Genomic DNA, 21968 nt, shown 5'->3' with positions numbered 1-21968 from the left:
AACCTTTTTTCTCAATAGCTCTGATTTTTATTATAGGAGAGGGAGTGGCTCAAATACTTTTAAATTTTGAACAGTTTGGCTAAAATAGAGTCTTTGTTTGCTTCTGGCATTTTAAGGGCAGCCTACGTGAACCAAGGCTTTCGGCATTGGAGTTTGGCTTTTGTTTTTTGTTTTTTTTCTATTCTTCTGAAATCCAAATTAATTTATCTATTTGTATTATTTTCCAAGCTAATTTTGTCCTGTGGCAGGAATGGACAAGTACAAAATTTAGACAGTGTTTTGCTTCTGTTTTGTTTTTGGGAAGCAGACCAGTAGCTCAGAATTTCATATGTACTTTGTCTGGTTTTGGCTGGGAGAGAGTTCATTTTCTTTCTAGTAGCTGGTATAGTTTTATGTTTTGGATTTAGTGTGAGAATAATGTTGGTAACACACTGATGTTTTCAGCTGTTGCTAAGTAGTGTGTATACTAAGTCAGGGATTTTTCAGCTTCTCATGCTCAGCCAGCAAGAAGGCTGGAGGGGCACAAGAAGTTGAGGGCGGACACAGCCAGGACAGCTGACCCAAACTGGCATTCCTTACCATGTAATGTCATGCCCAGTATATAAACTGGGGGGAGTTGGCCTGGGGGAGGGGTGTGAATCACTGCTTGGGAACTGGGCATTGGTCAGCGAGTGGTGAGCAATTGCATTGTGCATCACCTGTTTTGTATAGTCCAATTCTTTTATTATTATTATTATTATTATTATTGTCTTCCTTTCTGCCCTGTTAAACTGTTCTTACCTCAAGCCATGAGCTTTACTTTTTTTTCCCCCTGATTCTCTCCACCATCCCACTGGGTGGGGGGAAGTGAGTGAGCAGCTGCGTGGTGCTTAGTTGCTGGCTGGGGTTAAACCACGGCACACATTTATGATGATCTTATGATGGGCTGATTCTACTTTTTACTGGAAAGGCTTTACCTGAAGGAGGGTATCCCAGTCAGTTCTGACATCACAGAACTTTTCTGTTTGTGAATTTTAGAGCTCATTTTTCTGGTACCCTCCACTGAGAGATGCAAGGAGAAGGGACAAGAATGTTCAAAGCAGTAATAGTTCTACACCTCTGCTAACTGCCTTTGGATGAGATGTACTAGTCAAAACACAGAAAATCTTGGTGTAATATTCCTATAGATAGAATAATCATATCGGAGTTTGATTTTGCACAATATGTAACAAAAGATCTTGAATTCTCCAGTTAAACTTCTCTAAACTTAGGCTAATTAAAAGTTACCAGGATGACTGAAAGAAAGGATTTAACTTTGATCTCAAATCCTGTACTTCTGGAATATGGATTCCATTTAGAAAAAGAATATGAGCACACCGATTACCATTTTGAAATAAGTACTACCTGAAACATATGCATAGGCATTTTTAAATAAAATAAATCTCTGACAATTGCTTGGAATTACTTAAAATTCTACAACATATTAAGCATCAATAAAGGAAGCACTACCCAGACTTATCTATGGAGATTCTGTAACAACTGACCAACTTGCTCAGGGACATACCACAAATTTGCAATCTTTTTCAGCCCAGATAGCTTCAAAAATACTTGGGTCCCTTCTCAGTTCAGGTTTGGGGTACAGAAAGTCTTAAAACCTAAAATACTCATGTCTGAAGCCTTAAATCTCTCAGTGCCAAGACGCACAGTTCTTTACCACCTAAGAAAGACTGCAGTTAGACCCTTAGTAGCTAGCGATCAGCCACCCGCATAGCGCTCCGGCTCATTCTCTCCAGTCAATCTAATTTTCAGAGAGAACTTGGAACTGCAACTCCAGCTAAAACCAATTTAATTGGGATAGGTCCCCAGTCAAGTTGTAACGAAACCGTTCGCGACTTACTCCACCGCAACCCCTTCCTGCTTAAACGTAGTTCGGGTGTTTTCAAGAGTTTATTCCCTGGGGCAATTAAACCGCCTCCCGTTGAACTCGCCTACCGGAAGGGCACTTAGATGGGAGACCTCTTTCTTCTCCCGTTTCTCAATTCGCCGGCAGAGCGCCCGGTGGGTTTCATGCCCCAGCAACTAAGGGACCCAAACCTGCCCTATTACAGGCGGGGTTTGGGACCCAGACTCCCCGCTACCCCGGGCGTCAACTGGGAACCCTCTCCCGCTTCGCTGACGGGGAAGGAAAGCCGTTGCCCCCCCCCTCCCCCCCCCCCCCCGCCCCGCTCGCGCCGTCCGTCGCGCGGGGATGGGCCGGGGCCGCTCACAGCCGCGGGGTGCGGGTGGCCTGTGCATGAAGGGAGGGAGGGCGGGCGGGGGAGCGGGACACGCGGCCGCTAACGGCCCGGCCGCGCGCGGCCCCGCGCCGCTTTCTAGGCGGGGCCGAGGCCCGGCGCGGGTCCCGCCCCCGGCCCAGCCGGCTCTTCGGGAAGCGAGGGGCGAGGGTCTTCTGCTCGCGGCCCAGCTGGGAGCGCGGCCGCCGGAGGCCGGCCTGCGCGGGGCGGGGGCGCGCTCGCTCGCTCCCGCCCCCGGGAGCCCCGGCCGGCAGGGGCCGAACAGCTGCCCGCCCAGAAACTCCTCCAGGGAGCAGTCGAGTCCGCCGCTAGAGCGGCCGCGCGCTAGGACGCTCTGGCAGGCGCCGCGCGCTCCTCTCCGTCGTCGGGCCCGCCTCTCCCGCTGCGTGCGGCACCGCTGCGAGGGCAGCTGTCGTGCAGGCTCCGCCATGATGAACAGCGGAGGGATCGGGGTGCCGCTGGGCTTCCCCTTGGGCCCCACGTCCGTCATCCAAGTCACGAACCTCTCCTCGGCAGTGACCAGTGAGCAGATGCGGACTCTCTTCGGCTTCCTGGGAGATATCGAGGAGCTGCGCCTCTATCCCCCGGAGTAAGTGGGGCCTGCGCCCGCCTCCCGAGGGATAGAGACTTGAGAGGAGGAAGAGGCCTAGAGGGGCCGGGGGGGTGGAGGGGAGGGAAGAGGCAGAGGGCCCCGCCCGCCATCTTGAGTGCGGGCAGCAGAGCCTCGCGCACGGGGGTCACGTGGTCGCACCCCTTTGTATGGCAGGAGCGGTCGGGGAGAGGCGCTTCGCCCGGTCTTAAGATGGCGGCCCCGGCCCGGAGGAGGGGAGCAGCCGCGGCGTCTCTGGAGCGGTGGGGTTTGTGTTCTTGTGGCGGCGGCCAGGGCTGCGGCAGCCCGCTGGGGGTGCCGGCACTGAGTCGCAGCCAAAGGCCCAGTGAGAAGCGTGCTCGCAGGCTGCCCCGCAGCGCTCCCGCGGCGCAGGTCGCTTTCCCCCCTTCTCCTGAAAACCCCCTTTTTGTGGCCCATCTTTCCCTTCGCTCGGATTGAGCGGAGGGGGGTCGGGCGAGAGAGCCGCAGGCCCGGCCCCCGCCCGGCTGGCTGCCAGGCCGCGCTGCCCGGGCGCTGCGTGCCGGCGGAACCAACTTTTTTTTTTTTTTTTTTTTTTTTTTTTCTGTTGGAAGGGCTCTCGGCTCTTTCCTCTCTCAGTTTTCCGAGAAAGGGCCGCTCTAACAGAAGCCAAAATAGCTGTTCAGAGAGGGACGGAACCTGCCCTGCCTTGTGCTCAGAAGTGCCCCTGATAAGACGCGTGCAGTAAATGAAAGTCAATAACGGACATAGATTGTTTCTCTAAATTGTAGCTGTTCTCATGATGTCGGTTGCATGCGAGGGATGCACTCGGGAAACACTGAGGTTCACAAAATAACAGTATTGTTCCTCCCAGGCAGGGGACAAAAAGAAATACATATTTATTAACGCATCTGCTGTAGTAGGAAGTGAATGACAGACATGTCCTTCCAAACCACGTATCTTTTTTTCCTTACAAAAATTAAATTGGAATAGCAGAAACAGGAGGGAGTCATTTATGTCCAGATACTTCAATTTCAATGCAAAGAAGACGTTCAGGCAAATAAAATTTCGATTTTTAAAACTAAATAGCAAAAACGTTGGTATTTACCCATTTTTATATGTTACTATGTTACATCTGAGTAGGTTTGAATAAGGACCACTTAGAAAAATTAAATGTAATTTCATATGTATATAGAGTATATGTAATAGGCATCCATTCATGTAGAGATATGCTTAAAACAGCCTTACTGAGTTTTAAACGCTCTTTAACATTTATGATGATTTTTATACACTTTTCTAGGGTTTTACTTTGAACTTGTTCAACACTTGCTTCTTAATACACTCGAGTTTTCTCCCGACTGCATTTATTTTTTGTTATAGCTGTTGCTCTTATTTTTCACTAAGTTATATGGCAGATTTTAAGGCAAATAGATACTTTCTTGACATTCATATGCAAATAATGTTTGTGCCTGTGTATAAAATTTTGCCAGTGTGTATATACACATAAAATACTAAAATCCAGTACCATGGTAGGGTTTGACTAGGAAATGTCAAGGTTATAATGCTGTAAACATCAGTTTTACATGATTAATTTCGTTTTCAGAGATAGGATGTGGGATTGTGATTACTTATTTTACTCTTGGTTTTGTTTACAGTTTTTATGCATAACTTTTAGAAATAGAGATTTCCATTTGACCTGACTTTCAGATTATTACCTTGGAAAAAAATTAAGTATTTACTCTAATGCCCTTCTTGTGAAATGAAAAAAGGTATGCCTCCTACTGACTCTCTCTGATAAATTCAGAAAACGGTGTTTCACTGATGAGTGCATGGGAAGCAAAGGTGCCCCAAGCAAAAAGACGTTGTAATAGATCGTTGCAATTTGTTAAAATGATTTTCTGCTGGTTTTTTCCTTAAGTATTTAACAATTTAAGGCCTAGATTTTTAAAAATCAATTCTTTCTATTTAGAAAGTTTCTTTTTTGATTGAATTTTTACATTAGAATCAACATGAGACAAAAAATCATGTCATCTCAGTCTTAGCTTTAAAACCAGCTCTGTAAGAAATCCAAACTTCCAATGTATTCTAGACCATGAATTTTTTTACCTTCATGGAACAGGGGAAACTCACTTAGTTTGTTTTCTAGAAGAAAAACGTAATTCAGTAAGTCGAATTAGTGAACTACAGGTCTCATGGATGTTGAATACTGAATGACAAATATTAATATGCTCTTTTTAATTTATTTCATGCTGAGGGATAAGAGAAAGGTGACATAGTAGCTTTCAGTCATCTGAGAGTATTTGTGCTAGCTAAGTTAAGTAAAAGCTTTCACTGAGATTGGAACCCCATTTGCTAGCCTTTCTACAGAAATACATGGTTAAAGAAATAAAGCCAACAATTCTTGTTTCAAGAATAATCTGTGGTGCAATATTAAAAGAGTATTATCCTAACTTTTTTAATAGATTAAGCAATGAGTTGAAATAAAGTTACATGTTGCATTGTGTAGAATTGGAACCTGTTTTCTCTCTGTCCTGGTTTCAGCTGGGATAGAGTTCATTGTCTTCCTAGTAGCTGGTATAGTGCTATGTTTTTGAGTTAGGTATGAGAAGAATGTTTGGCTTGACACACTGATGTTTTCAGTTGTTGCTAAGTAACGTTTAGTCTAAAGTTAAGGATTTTTCAACTTCTCATGCCCAGCCAGCAAGAAGGCTGGAGGGGCACACGGAGTTGGGAGGGGACACAGCCAGGGCAGCTGACCCAAACTGCCCAAAGGGGTATTCCATACCATGTGACTTCACGTCTAGTGTATCAGCTGGAGGGAGTGGGGGGGGGGGGGGGGGGATCGCCACTCGGGGACTAACTGGGCACTGGTCACAGTTGCATTGTGCATCACTTGTATATTCCAATCCTTTCATTATTACTGTTGTCATTTTATTAGTGTTATCATTATCATTATTAGTTTCTTCCTTTCTGTCCTATTAAACCTTTCTTACTTCAACCCACAAGTTGTACTTTTTTCGCATTCTCTCCCCATCCCACTGGGTGGGGGCAAGTGAGTGAGTGGCTGCATGCTGCTTAGTTGCTGGCTGGCTTTAAACCAGGACGCTAATTCTGTATTGCAAATATTCAGCTTACAAAATATTTTTACTTAGTCAAGCATGAGTTTGCAGAGCAGAGTGAAGTCATGTTCTCTTCTGTATGTATCATTTAAGGTATATTAAAAAAAGGGCATTCATGTTAAGGAATTTACTGTAATACTTGTAATCCCATTGCCTTTGCTGGGCATGTTTATTTCTAATGGATGTGAACTCCCAGTTCTGTTGGTAATGCACATCAATAAACAGAATATATAGACAGATGTATGTATATGTACTTGCATACACACACTTTATAAAGCTCCCTTTTCTCTATGATCTTTCCAATTGAAAGTATAAATTATCCCTCACCTCTTCCAAGTCAGCCCTGTCAGCCTTCTACTTTCTCCCTTAATCTCTGTCCCGATCCAATGTCAGAGAAGGTTTTGATATGATTCCAAGAGCGAGATTAAGACACAAATGAGGTCAAATGCCGTATACCCAAAAGAGCTTTTATTATCAAAAGTATAAAATAGTAGCGATAGGATAGAATGGAAGAAAAGGCAGAAATCAAGCAAGCAGTCAGGTTAGAGTTGCAAGGATAGTCACCACCGTGGATCCAGCGGCGTCCCTTTGGTCCTCAGTCTTCAATTCTTCGGTGGTGGGTGCACACCACGGCTTTTCTACACGATTTTTTTATAGGGCATATTTCGATGAGGTATGTGCAGGCGTATTGTTCGTGCAGCGTGTGAACAGTGCATGAACGTTTCATCTATCACACGACCTTCATGTGATCAACACCAGAAACCAGTATCTTACCTCAGAGACTACAGTTTCCATGAGAATGGTAGCCTCCACGTTATTGCATGCTTGTCGGCTTCAGCCCGTTTCCTCTGCTGGATGCCTCAGTGGCCTAGTAATTGTCCTTATGGACGGAGGAATGTCCTGCTTAGGCAGGCTATCCCAGAGACAAAAGGCTCGAGATAAGTAGTTCACAATTCTTGAGATGAACGGCTTGAGACGACAGTCCAGTCTCTCACGCTTAACAATCTTTGAGACAAACAGCTCTCACAATCTCCTGAAGTCTAATCCATAAAATCTGATTGTATTAAATACTCAATTTTTTTTAAATAACAAAGCTACTTTTTTAATTGAAAGGAAATAGAATATCTCTAGTTGGAAGGGACCCATAAGGATCATTGAGTTCAACTCCCTGCTTCTCGCAGGGCTACCTAAAACTAAAGTATATGACTAGGATCATTGTCCAGATGCTCCTTGAACTCAATGACAGGCTTGGTGCTGTGATTACTTCCCTGGGGAGGCTGTCCCAGTGAAGAACCACCCTCTCAGTGAAGAACCGTTTCCTAAAGTCCCATCTGAACTTCCCCTGACACAGCTTCATTTCATCTCCTTGTGTCCTATTGCTGGTCACCAGAGAGAGGAGATCAGCACCTCTCCCTCCGCTGCCTCCCTTGAGGAAAGCCGTAGGCTGCAATGGGGTCGCCCCTCAGCCTTCTCTTCTCCAAGATGAACAAGACAAGTGACCTCCGCTGCTCCTCCCAAGTCTTGCCCTTGAGACTTTTCACCATCTTGGTGACCCTCCTCTAGACACGCTCTAACAGTTTGATGTCCTTCTTACACTGAGGAACCCAAAACTGCACACAGTACTCGAGGTGGGGCCACACCAGTGCGGTGTAGAGTGGGACAATCACCTCCCTCGACTGGCTAGCTGTGGTGTGCTTGATGCACCCCAGGACACAGTTGGTCCTTTTGGCTTCCGGGGCACACTGGTGACTTATGTTCAACTTGCCATCAACCCAAACCCCCATGTCTCTTTCTGCAGGGCTGCTCTCCAGCCTCTCATCCCCCATTTTGTACATATAACCAGGATTATCCCACCCCAAGTGGAGAATCCGGTGCTTGCTCTTGTCAAATTTCACATGGTTGGTGATTGCCCAGCTCTCTAGTCTGTCCAGATCTCTCTGTAAGGCCTGTCTATCCTTGAGGGAGTCCGCAGCTCCTCCTAGTTTAGTATCATCAGCAAACTTACTTAATGTACATTCGATTCCTGCGTCCGGCTCTTTCAGCACCCATGGATGAATCCCATGGGGCCCCATAGATTTATGTACATCCTGGTGGAGCAGCAAATCTTGAGCAGGTCTCATTCTGGTATTCATGCATTAACTTGGTCAAGGACATGGACCATTTTGGAGCATCGCTCTTGACAATTTAATTTCTTTTTGAAATATTTTTTCCCATTCTTGGAAGATGCAGCTTTGCATGTTAGCTTTGGATTTTTTTTCCTAATCCTTTGATACTTTGATCTGTCAGAGAAATCCCAAAGGACTGTGGGAGTGGTGAATTTGATCAGGTGATCATTTCCACCTTATAGCAAATTCCTTTGATAGCACTGTTCGGCTCTAATTCGTTGTGCAACATTCTGCCACTGACTTAATGAAAAAAGAAGATTTTTGACTTACTAGGCAGTAAGGATGATGTCTCTGGCACCTATAGGTTTTGTGCTTCAGTGATTGTAGAGGAAAGTACAGGGCTATGGTTGTCTGAACTGACATTATTAGAAGAGTTCCTTTTTACCCATTTTCTACATTTTTCCTTTCATTAACATGTACCTTGGTTTTATAGGATGCAGCAGAGAACTTCCTTAAAAAACTAAAAGGCAGTCTCAATTGCTGAATATAATTGCTTCCAGATTATATTAAATAGAAAGCCTGTTAATGCTAGAGTAATTTACTTAAAGTTCTGAGCTTGCAAAATATGGAGGGGAAGAGAGAAACCACCTCAGTTTTTTCATGCATTAAATAAGTGCAGGCTCTTTCAGATGACAGTATTCCCAGCAACCTTCCTGAATACAGTGACTTTTCCCAGCAATTAATATCTTAAGACTGTGGTTTTAAAGTATCAGTTTCTGTTAGGATCCTTTATTTTATATCTCAAATTGATTGGGAGAACTTTTTTCTTATGAATGTTGAGTTAACTCATGCTATGCTTTTTGGTAGTTTGTCACTTCATGTTTTATCTTCATTAATAAAAGCCCTTCAGTTTCTTCAGTCACTGCTGATCAGACATCCCTTTAAGAAGGATGAATTTTATACCTGCCATGTTCCTGAAAGGCTAGTTCTCTGTGGGGAAGTTTCTGTCTTGTATATTAGAGGCTTTCATACCTTATGCAGATGGCAGTAAATGCTACTTCATTATTACTGTTATGTTCCAAAGAGGCCTAAGTGAGCTGCGAGTAGTCCACCTTCAGATTCAGTGCTGAGGGCGTTGGAAACTCTTGGCATTGAAGACATTGTTTCCATGTGGTCATCATCCCAATTTTAGCTACTTGCCAGTGAGGCCTCATTGGCACTGGAAGCAATATTTCTTTTAATTGAAAAACCATTAATATGAATCATAGGTCAGTGGGTCAGAGATGCTTGTTACTGGTTGCTGTTGTTTGTATTTACTTATTTTCTTACAAGAAAAACTCAAATTTGATTTGATTGTGCAACTGTATACTGTTCTGCTCTCTGGAAGGCTTTCCATCAAAACTTTAATATAAAAAATGAAAGGACCTGTTTGTGGACTTTCAATAACATCAGTAAACAAGTGTAATTTATGTGGAGGTGGGAAAAGGGTTGGTTTTTTTTTAATTCACTCATTTCACTCTTAATTTGTATTTGATTATCAGATCTTAGAGACCAGCAGAGTTTGTCTTTTATCATGCTGCATCTCTCTTAATTTGTATTTGATTATCAGATCTTAGAGACCAGCAGAGTTTGTCTTTTATCATGCTGCACCTGTCTGCTGTATTGGTTTAACCTTGTTGGTCACTAGCGTCAAAAATTTGCACAAGAAACTTAGACTTCATGAGACTTTTTTAACCCTTTCCTTGTAAGACTTGTCTTTTAAAGACTGCCATAGGTGGCTTTCAGTGCTGAAAGACCCCTTTTTTTCCACTTCATTACCAAGCCTTTTGGTCATCTCTTATTGTCTGTCCCATAAACAGAGCTTTAACCTTGAGAAGAAGAATATTCAGAGACCTTTTGAGAATTAGGTGGGAGTTTTTTCAGCCAACTTTATATGAAAGATGCTCAGAAATGAAAGTAAGGGATGATTGTAAAATCCTTTCAGAAAACATGATTTCTATGTTGTTTGGTTTCTTAATTTACTTGTATGTGTAGTACTTTCCCTTTTACTTATATCTTGTGGAAAGCAGGATGACTGAATTGCAGGTCTCTAATTTTACCTAATGAGTTCTGGTTTCTTCCTGAAGCTAAAGACCTAAATATCGTAAAGAAAAGTTATAGGTGTATATGAAAATGACTTGGAAAATTATGGTTAGATAGGATGAAAAAGTCAACAAGAACAGAAAATAATATAACAACCACAGCCCGTGTAAGAGAATTAGTTTATGTACTAAGAGTTGTTACTACACCAGGGCCTCCATGTGGGTTTGCCACTTCTGTGTAGAAGACAGTGGCTTTAGTGGGGCTTTGCTGTCAGCTACAATGATATTTTGTCACAAAGTCTGAGGAAAAACTCCTGAAGTTTTGAATACCTGGGTATGGTCCTGATTTGGTTAGAGATCTGAATTCCCATATCAGGAGTGGAGAATTGCTCACTGTTTAACAAGAGCTCCTCAGTTTGCCATTTGCAAAACTTGCAGTGCTTACTGAGATTTCTTAAGTGGGAGTACACAGAGGCCATTAGCAAGGTAGGAAGGAGGCTTCCTGCAAGCCTGCACATGCAAAAAGTCTCTGAGAAACCACGCTTGTGTGATGATGCCAACATCTGAGTGTACAAGAGCATGAGAGAGTATACTGTGTTCCCTGCTCTGTTGAATATTCCCTGAAACTTGTGTCTTTGTTGTGTGTTGCTTTTAACAGCCTGAAGTTACTTACATTTAAATTTGCAAAATGCGTTGTTCAAGAAGGTATTGGTACCTTTCTGTTGGCTGTTTAAAGAGACTTTTGTGAGAAGATGTAGTATGGCTTCTTTTTCTCACAGTTCTGAACAAGACTGAGACCAGTTTTTATAGATCACTTTCAGTTTGCAGTACAGTTGAAATCTAAAGCTGGTTTGCAGGCTGTGACAGGTCTTTTGCCTTGGGTATATACTCCAGTATGCCAACCACTCATACAGCTTAGAGTTATTTTTCATCTTACTAGGAGATCAGTGATGTCTGTAATCAGATTCTTAGTCCCAGTCATGCTTTTGTGTTATGCTTGTTGCCCAGTTGAAGTCTGTGTTTCAGAGTAGTCTTCAAAATTACATTTGTAGTGATAAGCCTTCAAATATGGCTGTAAGAGGATTTTTGAACAGTTAAATATTTAAAAGATTCATTGAGCAATTACTGGATTTTTGTAGAATGAGTTGTTTGAAAGCAGGGAGGCACAAACTGTCTCCATTAGGTATCAAAAGCCCCGCTGGGTAATACTGTTTGCTTCTGGATGGTATGGAGTGGTCTTGGAGGCTAGAACACACAAGTGTTTCTTAGACATTGTTAACATCCTGCAGTGACTGCAGTATAGATGAGGCCTTTGAGATAAAACACACAGAGCCTTATATAAATGTGATCTGCACAATTATTCCATAACATCTTATTTTGGTAAGTTATAATTTCTGTTGTTTCCTCCACCACCACCACCCTGAGAAAATCTGGACCCTTAGAGGAATGTTAATATTTCGTAGCCTTTAATTTGATTTTTCACTGCAGCTTTCTGAATGTGTCATTTTTATGAAATATTTTTGGTTGGTTGTTATTCTGTTGGGAGAGGGATGTTACTGTCTCTCTATAAAGGAAGACAAAAATGGCAGAAATGTCTGAATACTATTTATATACTTATTTCCTTTTTGAGTTTTCTTGCTTTCCTAAAGAAACTGGATTATAGTAACCTTGAATCAGAGACATGGGAGTAGCTTTTTTGCATCAGTGCTTTGTAACCCTAGGAAGAAGACTATGACTCTATCTCAATTCTGCCTCAGAAAAGGTTAGCAGAAAAAAATGGAACAAAAGGAGTTGAAACAGAATAGGACTTTTCTGTTCTAAGAAAGACTTCTTGAGAAGCCTGCTGGGGAGGCTTAGGAGGCCCACTTTGTAAAACGAGAGGACTCAATCACTGTGAAACATTTTAGAATTTTAGATCTTTTGGATCTTAATCATCTCCCGTGATGTAGATGCAGCATAGATATGTTTTCAGCAGAGGTGGTCTCCTTATAGAGAATTTCTCCTCTGTAACCTTCAGAAAACAGTTTGTACCAAGACTTCTTTTTAGAGCCTCATTTGCAGCAGTGTTCTGATGTTAATATTTTTTAACATACTTTCCACGTAGCTTTTGTGATTGAAATCCAGGAAATACAGGGGGGAGAATATTATAAAAATATACTTGTCAGAGCTGGCTCTATAGGTGTTGGAATTTATAAGGATTATTTATGGGGCCTGGAATTGCCTGGACCAGAATTATGTTCTTGAGTTAGCAATGAAAAAAAAAAAGGAAAAAAACCAGGAGATATTAGAAGTCTTCAGTGGTCTGGACCACAGAATCTTCAGTGAAGGCTTCAGCCATTCGGGTTGTAACACTGGCATGTGTATTTAAAAACAAACCAGCCCCAAACAACAACAACAAAATAACCAAAACAGCCTCTCCTCCCAACGCCCCCCCCCCAGACTGCATCCTACCTTCCCCCCCCAACAAACCAAACCAGACCAACCAAAAAAAACCCTGTGGCCATACAAAAAAACCAAACCAAAACAAAACAAAATCCTTGCAGTGAGCGGAGTCTGGCTCTTCAGAATATGTAAGATTAAAAGTTGTATGCAAACATTTCTGCTGAGTAATGAGAAAGTCATAGCTCTCTGTCACCTCTGATGTTGGAAACTGTTCTGAACCAAGACCTTACAGAAGGGTCAGAAGCCATTCTATATAATTATTTCCTTCCTGAATGTGGAAACGTGGAACTGTAAAAACAGTGGCCACTACAAACAAAATAAATGGGCAGAAAAAATGTAGTCATCTTGCAATGTTTTTCTAAATTGTGTAAGGTTGACTTTCATATTTATGTCTCTCCCACTTCCTGTTTATTTTTCCCTCCTCAGTATATCTGTTTACACAGAATTTTCCATCGTAAGTGTTTCTGAATGCCATTTTGAAGTTGGATGGCTCTCTAGATATTCTACCTAGATGTTACCTTTCTGGTAACCAGAAACATACCAGTCTGCCTGCATCAGACTAAGTTCTTTGTTCATTTGTGCAAATAATATGATGAAATAATGTGTCTAAAACTTCTGAGCTTGTATTTAAATACTGAAGTCTAATTAATTCCATACAACTACTTTGGGAATACCTGCTTGGAATTTGAGGGCCTGCAAGATGAGTTGGGCTAAACTTGAACTGCTTGACAAGTGTTTCTGTTTCAGTTGAGGTAGGGTCAGGATGAAACAGTTTATGCAGCGTATTTTCCATGAGTTACTGCTTTGCTAGAAGACAGATGGTCTTTTCAAATGGAAATTGCTGATGTTCCAGCAATATCCTATTGCATTCTCTTTGAAGATTTCACCTGTAATTCCTTCATATGAAGAAGCAAGCTGCTTGTATAAAGGTTGCAAACCCTGACTGGGGAATACATTTTTAAAGCAAACTTCTTTGGTTTTGATTAAGATTACAAAGGTTACATCTTGTGCTTTCTGACATCTCTGTTGGTGTACTTTCTAATGGAAAAGCAAATTACAAATTTTCTTCCTTCTTCTAGCCAAATAGTGAATTCCTCCTACCTCCTCCAGCGTTATCCCATACTACACTATGCCAAACTAAGGCAGATGATAAAAAGGATTTTTGTTACATTACTGAACTAAGACCTAACATTTGAAAAAACTCTCGAGAACTGCTTTTGTCTTTATAAGAATTAATGAAACTGCTTTCATGAAGACCTAAGAAAGAGTATCAGTTATTACGGGCTAGTATCCGAAGTATCCACTGAAAAATGACTGGGCTTGTTGTTTGACTTTAATAAACGAGGATTAATTGGAGGAAAAAAACCCCAACTATAAATTATTTACTTGATGAATATGTCAAGTAACTATGCTACTTAAAATAGTAATTTGGAATGTATTGGTCAGTGTTGTTTACTAAGATTATAAAATAAAAATAGCCTTGTTAATTTGGGATTTTTGCTTCTTTAAGTTTCTATTTAAAAGGAGGAGGTGCTCTGCTATGCCTTTTTCAGTGACATAGTAAGTAGGCAGCTTAGTAAATTTCTATAGGCTCACCTTTTGGCTAACTTTTCCAAGAAGTTTAAACCTTCTTTTTTAATTAAGGAGTAATAGTTAAATATATGTGCATACAATTATTTAATGTGACTAATTGTTTTTTTCCTTTTATCTTGCAGCAATGCACCTCTTGCTTTTTCCTCCAAAGTATGTTATATTAAGTTTCGTGAAGCATCGAGTGTTGGTGTGGCCCAGCATCTAACTAACACGGTTTTTATTGACAGAGCTTTGATAGTTGTGCCCTGCGCAGAAGGTTGGTATTTTAGACTTTCTTCTGTAATGTTGGTCTTTGTCATGTCTGCTAATTGTTTTAAGCTTTCCATGTAAGGAGGTGGTGCTCTGTTGTTATTTTATTTTATTTTATTTTATTGCTTTTTGAATAAAAGTTTTGAAACAAAATTGAAAATTGAATGAAGAAACCCAATTATATAGATTTAATTGAAATTCAGCAGCAAAGACAGTTGATTCAAATTATGATAATTCAGTTTTCCATAGTAACTACATATTTTGAGGGAAAACAAGGTAAAATAATTCCCTTCAGTATGGTTTCTGTTGGCAAGCTTATTCTCACACAGAGTTCTCACTGAAGTCAATGGAGCACTGAAAAGATTAGGCAATTTCCTGGCACTAATAACACTGCAGTTTGGATCTTATTGTATCACCTTTGGTGTGGTGGGTTTATTGGGTTTTGGAGGTTTGGTTGGTTTTTTTTTTTTAAGATACTGATTATTTTTCCTTTTTTTTTTGACTGAATCCCAGTTTTGTCTTGTAGATATGTGATATGTACATTTGGCCATTTTTGATTAATCTAATCTAAAATACTTAGCATTCATGGTGATAATTACTGTTTGAATATAAATGTTTACCTGCTAGTTTAATAAAAAAAAAATTCAATTTTCCTCTCTTGTTACTATGGAAAGTATTACTTTGTGTGCCATAAAAAGACTTCCTTAAGTATACTGGTACTTCTTTTTGGTTTTGGATACGTCTTTAAAAATGCAATGATCTGTACAGAATGCTTCCTGCTTAAAAGATTTTCAAGACTCTTAATAATATAAAATGTTTGGTGAATACTAAATTTACAAGTGTTCCCTTAACTAGCTTTGAGATCTGAATACAGTTACGTGAAGCATGGCACTACAGTAGGCATATCGCTGGAGTTAGGCAGAGCCCCATTGACTTCATTGGGATCATTGTGGAATTGAGCATCTGCCCATGTAGTTCTGGACTTTTTGCCTCTTTCGAGTGGAAACATTCCAGCTGTGGAGTGAACCTAACTTCACTTTGAACATGGTAGCTGTTTTGCCATGAACAACAATATTTAGAGCAAGTCCAGAAATACGTCCTATTAACATAACTTTTCTAACTGCAAGAGTCAGGTTTTGGTTCAAAAAATACTGTTGACTTCTTGGAGTTTGTTAGTAGTGATCCCAGAGTACCATTTTTTGGCATGTTTGCCAGACCATGATCTGGATAGTATGAGATTAGTGGTGCTGTGATAATGGTCTGGGATGTTCCTAGGAAACTCTGACAAGTCTCCAATGTTTCATAGACTATATAAGTACTTTCACTAAGGGCTATATTGGCCTACAATATACTGCCTATTCTTGTAGTCGTCTTAATAGGGCCATATGGCACATATATTTGTCTTTTGTGAAGCCTAAGTTTTTAGTTGCTTCTATGCCTTGTTTTGGGGGTTTTTGGTTTTATTTTTTGAACTTGTTCTTAAACCACGAAGAGGATATTGCTGTATCCACTTGAAGCTCTGCAGAGGCTAATGAGACCAGAGTCCCTATTGAAAAACTGCCCCTAAATAATTGACTACAAATTATTCAGGATGTTAGTTTTATGTTTCATTGAAAAGACCTTAACACTGGTTCAGTACTGCCAGAGAGGGAAGATTGCCGCCTAATGAATGAAGAACACTTCCTGGTGTTTTTCTTGTGATGAGATCACTGCCTGACGTGATATGGCAACAGGCAGGTAAAGCTATATTTTCCTGTGTCTCTTGATGGTAGACAATGAATGGACGGAGAATAAAATCAAAGTTCTGACAAATCTTGTTCCAACCCTATTTGTAGCTGACTTATTAGGCGTTTCTGAGAAAGCGTGTTACAGAGAAGCTGTCACTGTTCAAAATCATTCTGGACTGCACGGAGATTTATGCATAATTAAGTGAACAAGTGATTAGGTTGTGAGGTCAAATTTTTTTAATGTCAAAATGCTGTTTCCATGTAACTTTCTAACAGAATCACTAATTTTAATTTATAAAGATGTGAATTTATATAGGTTTAACTTTTTGAGGAATTTATTGTGTGGAATAAGTATGGGTTTGGAGACCACAGCACAAGATCTTTGATTGACCATGTATCATATGATGCATTGTTTATGGAGTCAGTGGAGTGTATCACAGGCTTTAAAAGTAGTGATGGCTATATTCTACTGGGAGGTAAAATTATATCCTTGGCCAACGGTGCCAGTAATAAAACATTTCATGCGCCGAATTGAACATAGGGGAGAGGTAAAACAGAACTCTGAAAAGTTGGTTTTAAAAAACAGAATAAAACCTGAAATTTGGAGTGTATTTAAACTGGTAAATCAAGGGAGTATGAGGCGGGAATCACTACACAATGAAAACAATGTTCATTTTGTGACATTTAATAAACAATTTAACAAAAATGTAATTGTAAATGAAGTAACATTATTAAGCTGTCAAAATACCACCTTTTTGTGTGTTGTATCGGTAGGTTTTTCTTTAACATTATACTTTGAGAACACAAAGGTTGAAAAATAAACAAAGATGCCACCCTAATCATTCTAAATTTTATGTCCACATTATCTAGTAGATGGATTTTGACTATTAATTTGGTTTTGTATGTTTTCTCTGTGTGATATTTGTGCATTATTAGATGACTAGACTGGCCAAGGCAGACCTGTTACACTTGCCTGAGTTAGGCATTGTTTGCCATGCCACTAAACCTGCCGCCAAGTGAAACCTTCATGGGGGAAATGAGATCGAAGTCTGGCCTGCTGAAGATGGACGCCCTGTCTCTGTTTTTATTTTATTTTGCTTTCTTTCCTTTGTTTCTTTTATTTTTATTTTTATTTTATTTTGTCCCTTTTTTTGTTTTGTTCTGTTAAATCTCTTTCCCTTGTACTTGTGAACTGGTATTTCAGTTCTGTAAAAATGGTGTTTTGTAAAGGGTTCACAGTGTTTCATTTTGAAGTTGACCTGAAGCTGCTTATGAATGGTGGATGGTATACACAGAATTTAGAATGTGATTAATTTTTATGCTGTGAATTACAGATAAATTTGATTTGGAATATGTTTAAGCATCTAAATTCAACAGATGAGCATGTTGTGTCAGAAGACAGGAATAGTGAAAAATATATCTGTTTTAAGATACATTCTTTCATATGTTATGCTTTCTGAGTTTATCTTGGAAAAGGGCAGTTGAAACTCTTCTGGAGAAATTAACTTTACAAAGTCAAGTCATGATCTTTCTCTGCTATTTTTCTCTTGTCAGCAGAGTAGTTTTATTTTAGGTTGCACCGTCTGTTTAAAAGAAGGCTTACTATTTATGTCTAATAGAAGAAGAGTTTAAAATATTTCTGAAATTGAACTTTCATGAATATTGAATGTCATGAAATACTTGTTTGCTTCCAATGAAACCTTGCTCCAGTGAGGTCAGTGGCAGTAAGATTTCACCCTTTTTTTTTTTATAATTTTCAGAAAAAAACTGTTTACCACTCATAAGTACAAATGCAGCCTGAAGTCTTGGTTGGAATGTGTTATGTGAGGCACATTGTCTTTTAACGCTGTTATTTGTGGGAAGATTGAATCAGTTCTCTGTGTGTGTGTGTATGTACGTGTATATTGCACTTTGACATGCTCCAGTGGTGGTTATTTCAAGAAGAGGTTTTTTTTAAAAAAAAAAAAAAAGGAAAAAAAAAGTGTTGTCTTGGTCATCTCACAATCTCAAAACCCTGGCAGTTCGTGCTGGAGTGATGGAGAAGGTTCTCATCCCTAAATGATGTTCTTTCTTCTTGTGAAATGGAAGCCCTGAAACAGAAGTGGTGGACCAGGTGGTGTGTCTAGTCCTCAGGCATTGCTCTCACAGCCAGCTGCATTGGGATCAGTATGTTTCACTCTGGTAATGCACCAGGCTGTGCACTGAAGCTGGGAAGAGCTTTGCTTTGTGATCTTTTGGATTTAGCTGTGGCAGTTGAGGTAATTGCCAGGAGGTGTAATCTCTTTAATCACTGCTGCTAAATCCAGTAAGAATCATGAACTGGATCACACAGAAATTATTTTATTTGTAAGTGCACATTTTCCATTGATTTAAAATAGAAGGAAAGTAACAATTCTTTTAATTATGTTTATAGAGTAGGTGCGAACTGTAAGTATTTTTAAAACAAGCAAACTTACTTACTGCAGAAGCCATTTTGGGGGGAAGGATTAACCATGTTGTTTCAGTACAAAGAGCAGGAAATTAATGTCTTCTGAGCACTTGGAGGGGGATGAAAATACTGTGATCAGTACTTGCTTAGCGCAGATACTTCAGTTCAGCGTTTAGCAATATAGATTCTGGTATGGACTAGGTTGACTATGGCTCTTAAACACTTCAGTGATACAAAAAAGTAACAATCATAACTGATACTTAGGACAACTGTACATTTCCTAAGAAGCATAAGGTCTCTCTAGGCAATGCAGAGCTAATCCACATCTGCTTCCAGATTCCTTTGCAAAGTGAAGAATCAATAAATAAATTATCATAGAATCTGTAATTTACGAAACACAAGAGCTTCTAAGAAGTCTTTCTAAGGAGGTAGTATAGATGTGGCATATTTATTTTGTTTCCCTCATTAGAAAATAAATATCTTTACCTCATTTCTATTCAACTTTTAAATACCATGATTTTAAAAACCGAAACAGTTAAACTAAAGTGTCTTTTTTTTGTGTCATAACCCACATATTTTGTTGTATCTTTGTGGGCTTGTATTCCTTTTGTAATTAAATTCATGGAGATAAAACTCCAAAACTTAAAGCCTGTAACTTGTGAGGTTATTTGGCCTCACGTATTAATTTGTTTTTCAAAACCATCTAAAGACCAGGGAAGTAAATTTGCAAGATATTTCAGGTTTTCAATTTTTTCCCCACAATGGTTTGTTTTCTATAGAATTGTTAAAACATTTGACCTGGTCTTAAAAACTGGAGAAGGATCCTTTGAAAAGACAGTATCTTTGAACATACAGGCAAATTTTCAGGGATCTGTCTGTAGAGATAGACCCTTTCTCATTCTTGAATAAGATGAATAAGTCTTTGTGGCGTGGAACTGACCAACTAGATTTTGTATTTAAAATAAAACATTACCTTGTTGAAGGACCAAGTATTCTGGAAATAATGCTGCTAACTTTACAATTTAGATGCGCATGTTATTTATTCTTTGAACTGCTGTAACGGTGCTGCTTAACCGAAAGTGTTCAGTGGATTCCTTGAGCAACATTTGAGCAAATGAATAATTCCAATTATTTCAGTAAGATGACCCATATACTTAAAAGTTTAGGCTTGCATTTGCAAGTACCTTTCTGAACTTGACTCATTGTCTGTTTAGTTATGTGCCTAATTCAGTTCCTGTTTAAAAGGGCTAAATGCCTAAGCATCTCTTGTCTGGTTAAGTGTATATTAAATTGACTGTATGTAAGCGCATACTTAAATTAGGCATATACTTATGTACATTACTGACCAAGGATCTAAATTAGAATGCAGACACACCAATTGAGGAGCCATTTCTGCCATTGGATTTACTTGAGCCATGTCTGTTGATCCTGTAGAAACCTGCATGAGTATCGAGTTATTTGCAAGGTACTAGCTGTTCAGCATAAGGTCTGGTTCATTGGTAATTTGAAAACACTTAAGTAATTCAATTTTTAGAAGAACTGGTACATAATTCTATGCCTAATTTGCGCGCACAGCTGCTGGAACTGTATAATTAAAAGCCCGTTAGTTAGCTACATATTAGGCAGGATGTGCAGCAAAGTACCTGATAGTCATGAGCAGACAGGCAAATCAGGTACACCTCAGGTACACATTGCATGCCTCACTTCAACATGAGATCTGTAAAGAGTGCTGAACAGCGTGATGACGACTCAGATGCATGCCTGTTTTTTAAAAAGCCCTGGAAGTCATTATTGCACAGTTAATTCTTAAGTGCTAATAATTTTCCTATTTTTCTCCTTTAGATAGCAAAATCAAGTGGTTTGTTACATGTTAAGGAGCAAGGTGCCTCAAAATTTAACATAAATAAAATAAATGTAAATAGGAAGCATGAGGAAGAAAAGGGTACTGTTATTTTATCTTTTCTATTCCACCCATGCTACATATAAATTAAGTTTCATTTAGATTTATTTTGTCCTTTGGTCATATCCAACTGTAACCTATTCCTTGCTGCAGATCTGTAGAACAGGTGTGCAACACTTTTTTCTTCTTTTTATTTTTTTAAAGTAGTATGTTTCCTGTGGGGTCTGTTGGAACTTGTATAGCTAAAACTGCACAGTATTTTGAAACTTACCTCATATTTTGCTTTTTGATAAGAATATTTATATATTCATTTTTAAATCCTGAACTTAGGGGTTTTATAGTTAAAACATACACAGTTTGAACCAAAGCAGTAAAAGCAACTGACACAGTATTTGTGTATACCTTGACTTTTAAAACTGTGTTTAAATAAAAGCATTTACTTTATTAAAGTGCATGGGGTAATACCAAAGGGCTCAGCTGGATAGCATATATACAGTTATGCCAGCAGTTTTGAATAGATCATAGATACCTAGTATAATTAAAACTTCTTTCAGTAGTTTTTCAGTTTAGCGTTTAATGTTTATACCAGTTTAAATTCCTTTACATTTCAAATCTAATACTTATGTTTAATTGTAATCATAATTTTTTAACTGCTAAATCTTCCGATTTTTGAAGATTTTGGGGGGGTTCATTTAGCAGTCTAATTGTGACTAACGTTGAATGAAACCTGTGTTTAATTCAGATTAGATATTACTTAAACCTTTAGCTTTACAGGGGGAATATAATCTGATTGAAATAGTAGAAAATAGGTATTTGGGGAAAATAGAGCTTGCTTAACTGATGAGTTATGATTTTCTTCAATCTCAGTAAATTTAAAGCTAATTTGTCAAAGTTTCAGATAAACTGAAGTGACGTAGAATGTGAGACAGTACAAATCTAAATTTTTTCTTCCCTCCCCTCCTCCACCTCCAACTTCACTTGTAGTATGTATTGTGTGGAGTCACAGTAGTTTAGTAGCTTTTATTTTATTTTTATTTATTTTTACATCCAAAGTAGGTAGCACCAGAGGAATTTTTAAAAAAGCACAAATTTCAGCTAGCACATACTTTGGGTGTTTTTTTTTTTTTTTCTTTTTTTTCTTTTACTGATTTGGTTATTTGCCATTTCTGGGGATTAAACTTTAAAAAATGTTCTTCTTTTCTGTATCTGATGTTCTGTGTGCTATTAGTGATGCAGCCAACACGAACGGTTGTCATGTGTAAAACAACTTTCGATCACCGCGAAAACACCGCCCTGGGAAAGCGTCCATGCTTGATATCGTTTGGTTCATGAACGTTAAGTTTCCAGTACAGGTGACCCATAGCTCAAAGTGTTAAATAATTGTATACATTATTCAGTTTTTAAAATAATAATCCATTAATGAGATTGCTAGTCTTTGAAGTTTTGCTCACTTTTGTTTTTCCTAGTAGAGCAGGGTAAAAGG

At 39.5% G+C, this 21968-nt stretch overlaps 1 protein-coding gene across 3 annotated transcripts in view; it reads left to right on the top strand.

Moving 5' to 3' along the window:
* Positions 1–2429: 2429 nt before the first annotated feature.
* Positions 2430–21968, top strand: part of SREK1 (splicing regulatory glutamic acid and lysine rich protein 1) — a 42533-nt gene continuing 22994 nt past the window's right edge. Inside the window, exons 1-2 of one of the 3 annotated variants that reach the window (XM_030003578.2) lie at positions 2430–2862; positions 14304–14437. In XM_030003578.2, coding sequence (XP_029859438.1) covers positions 2702–2862; positions 14304–14437 — 295 coding nt within the window. In that variant the 5' untranslated portion in view covers positions 2430–2701. Of the gene's footprint in view, positions 2863–14303; positions 14438–17099; positions 21838–21968 lie in introns of those variants that run through there. The other 2 variants (XM_041120706.1, XM_030003581.2) reach the window with 2 other exon arrangements.

This window comes from Aquila chrysaetos, chromosome Z, assembly GCF_900496995.4.
Source record: "Aquila chrysaetos chrysaetos chromosome Z, bAquChr1.4, whole genome shotgun sequence".
In the NCBI taxonomy this organism is placed as follows: Eukaryota; Metazoa; Chordata; class Aves; order Accipitriformes; family Accipitridae; genus Aquila; species Aquila chrysaetos.
Note: the sequence above shows the minus strand (reverse complement) of the source record. Positions and strands in the feature narration are given on the sequence as shown.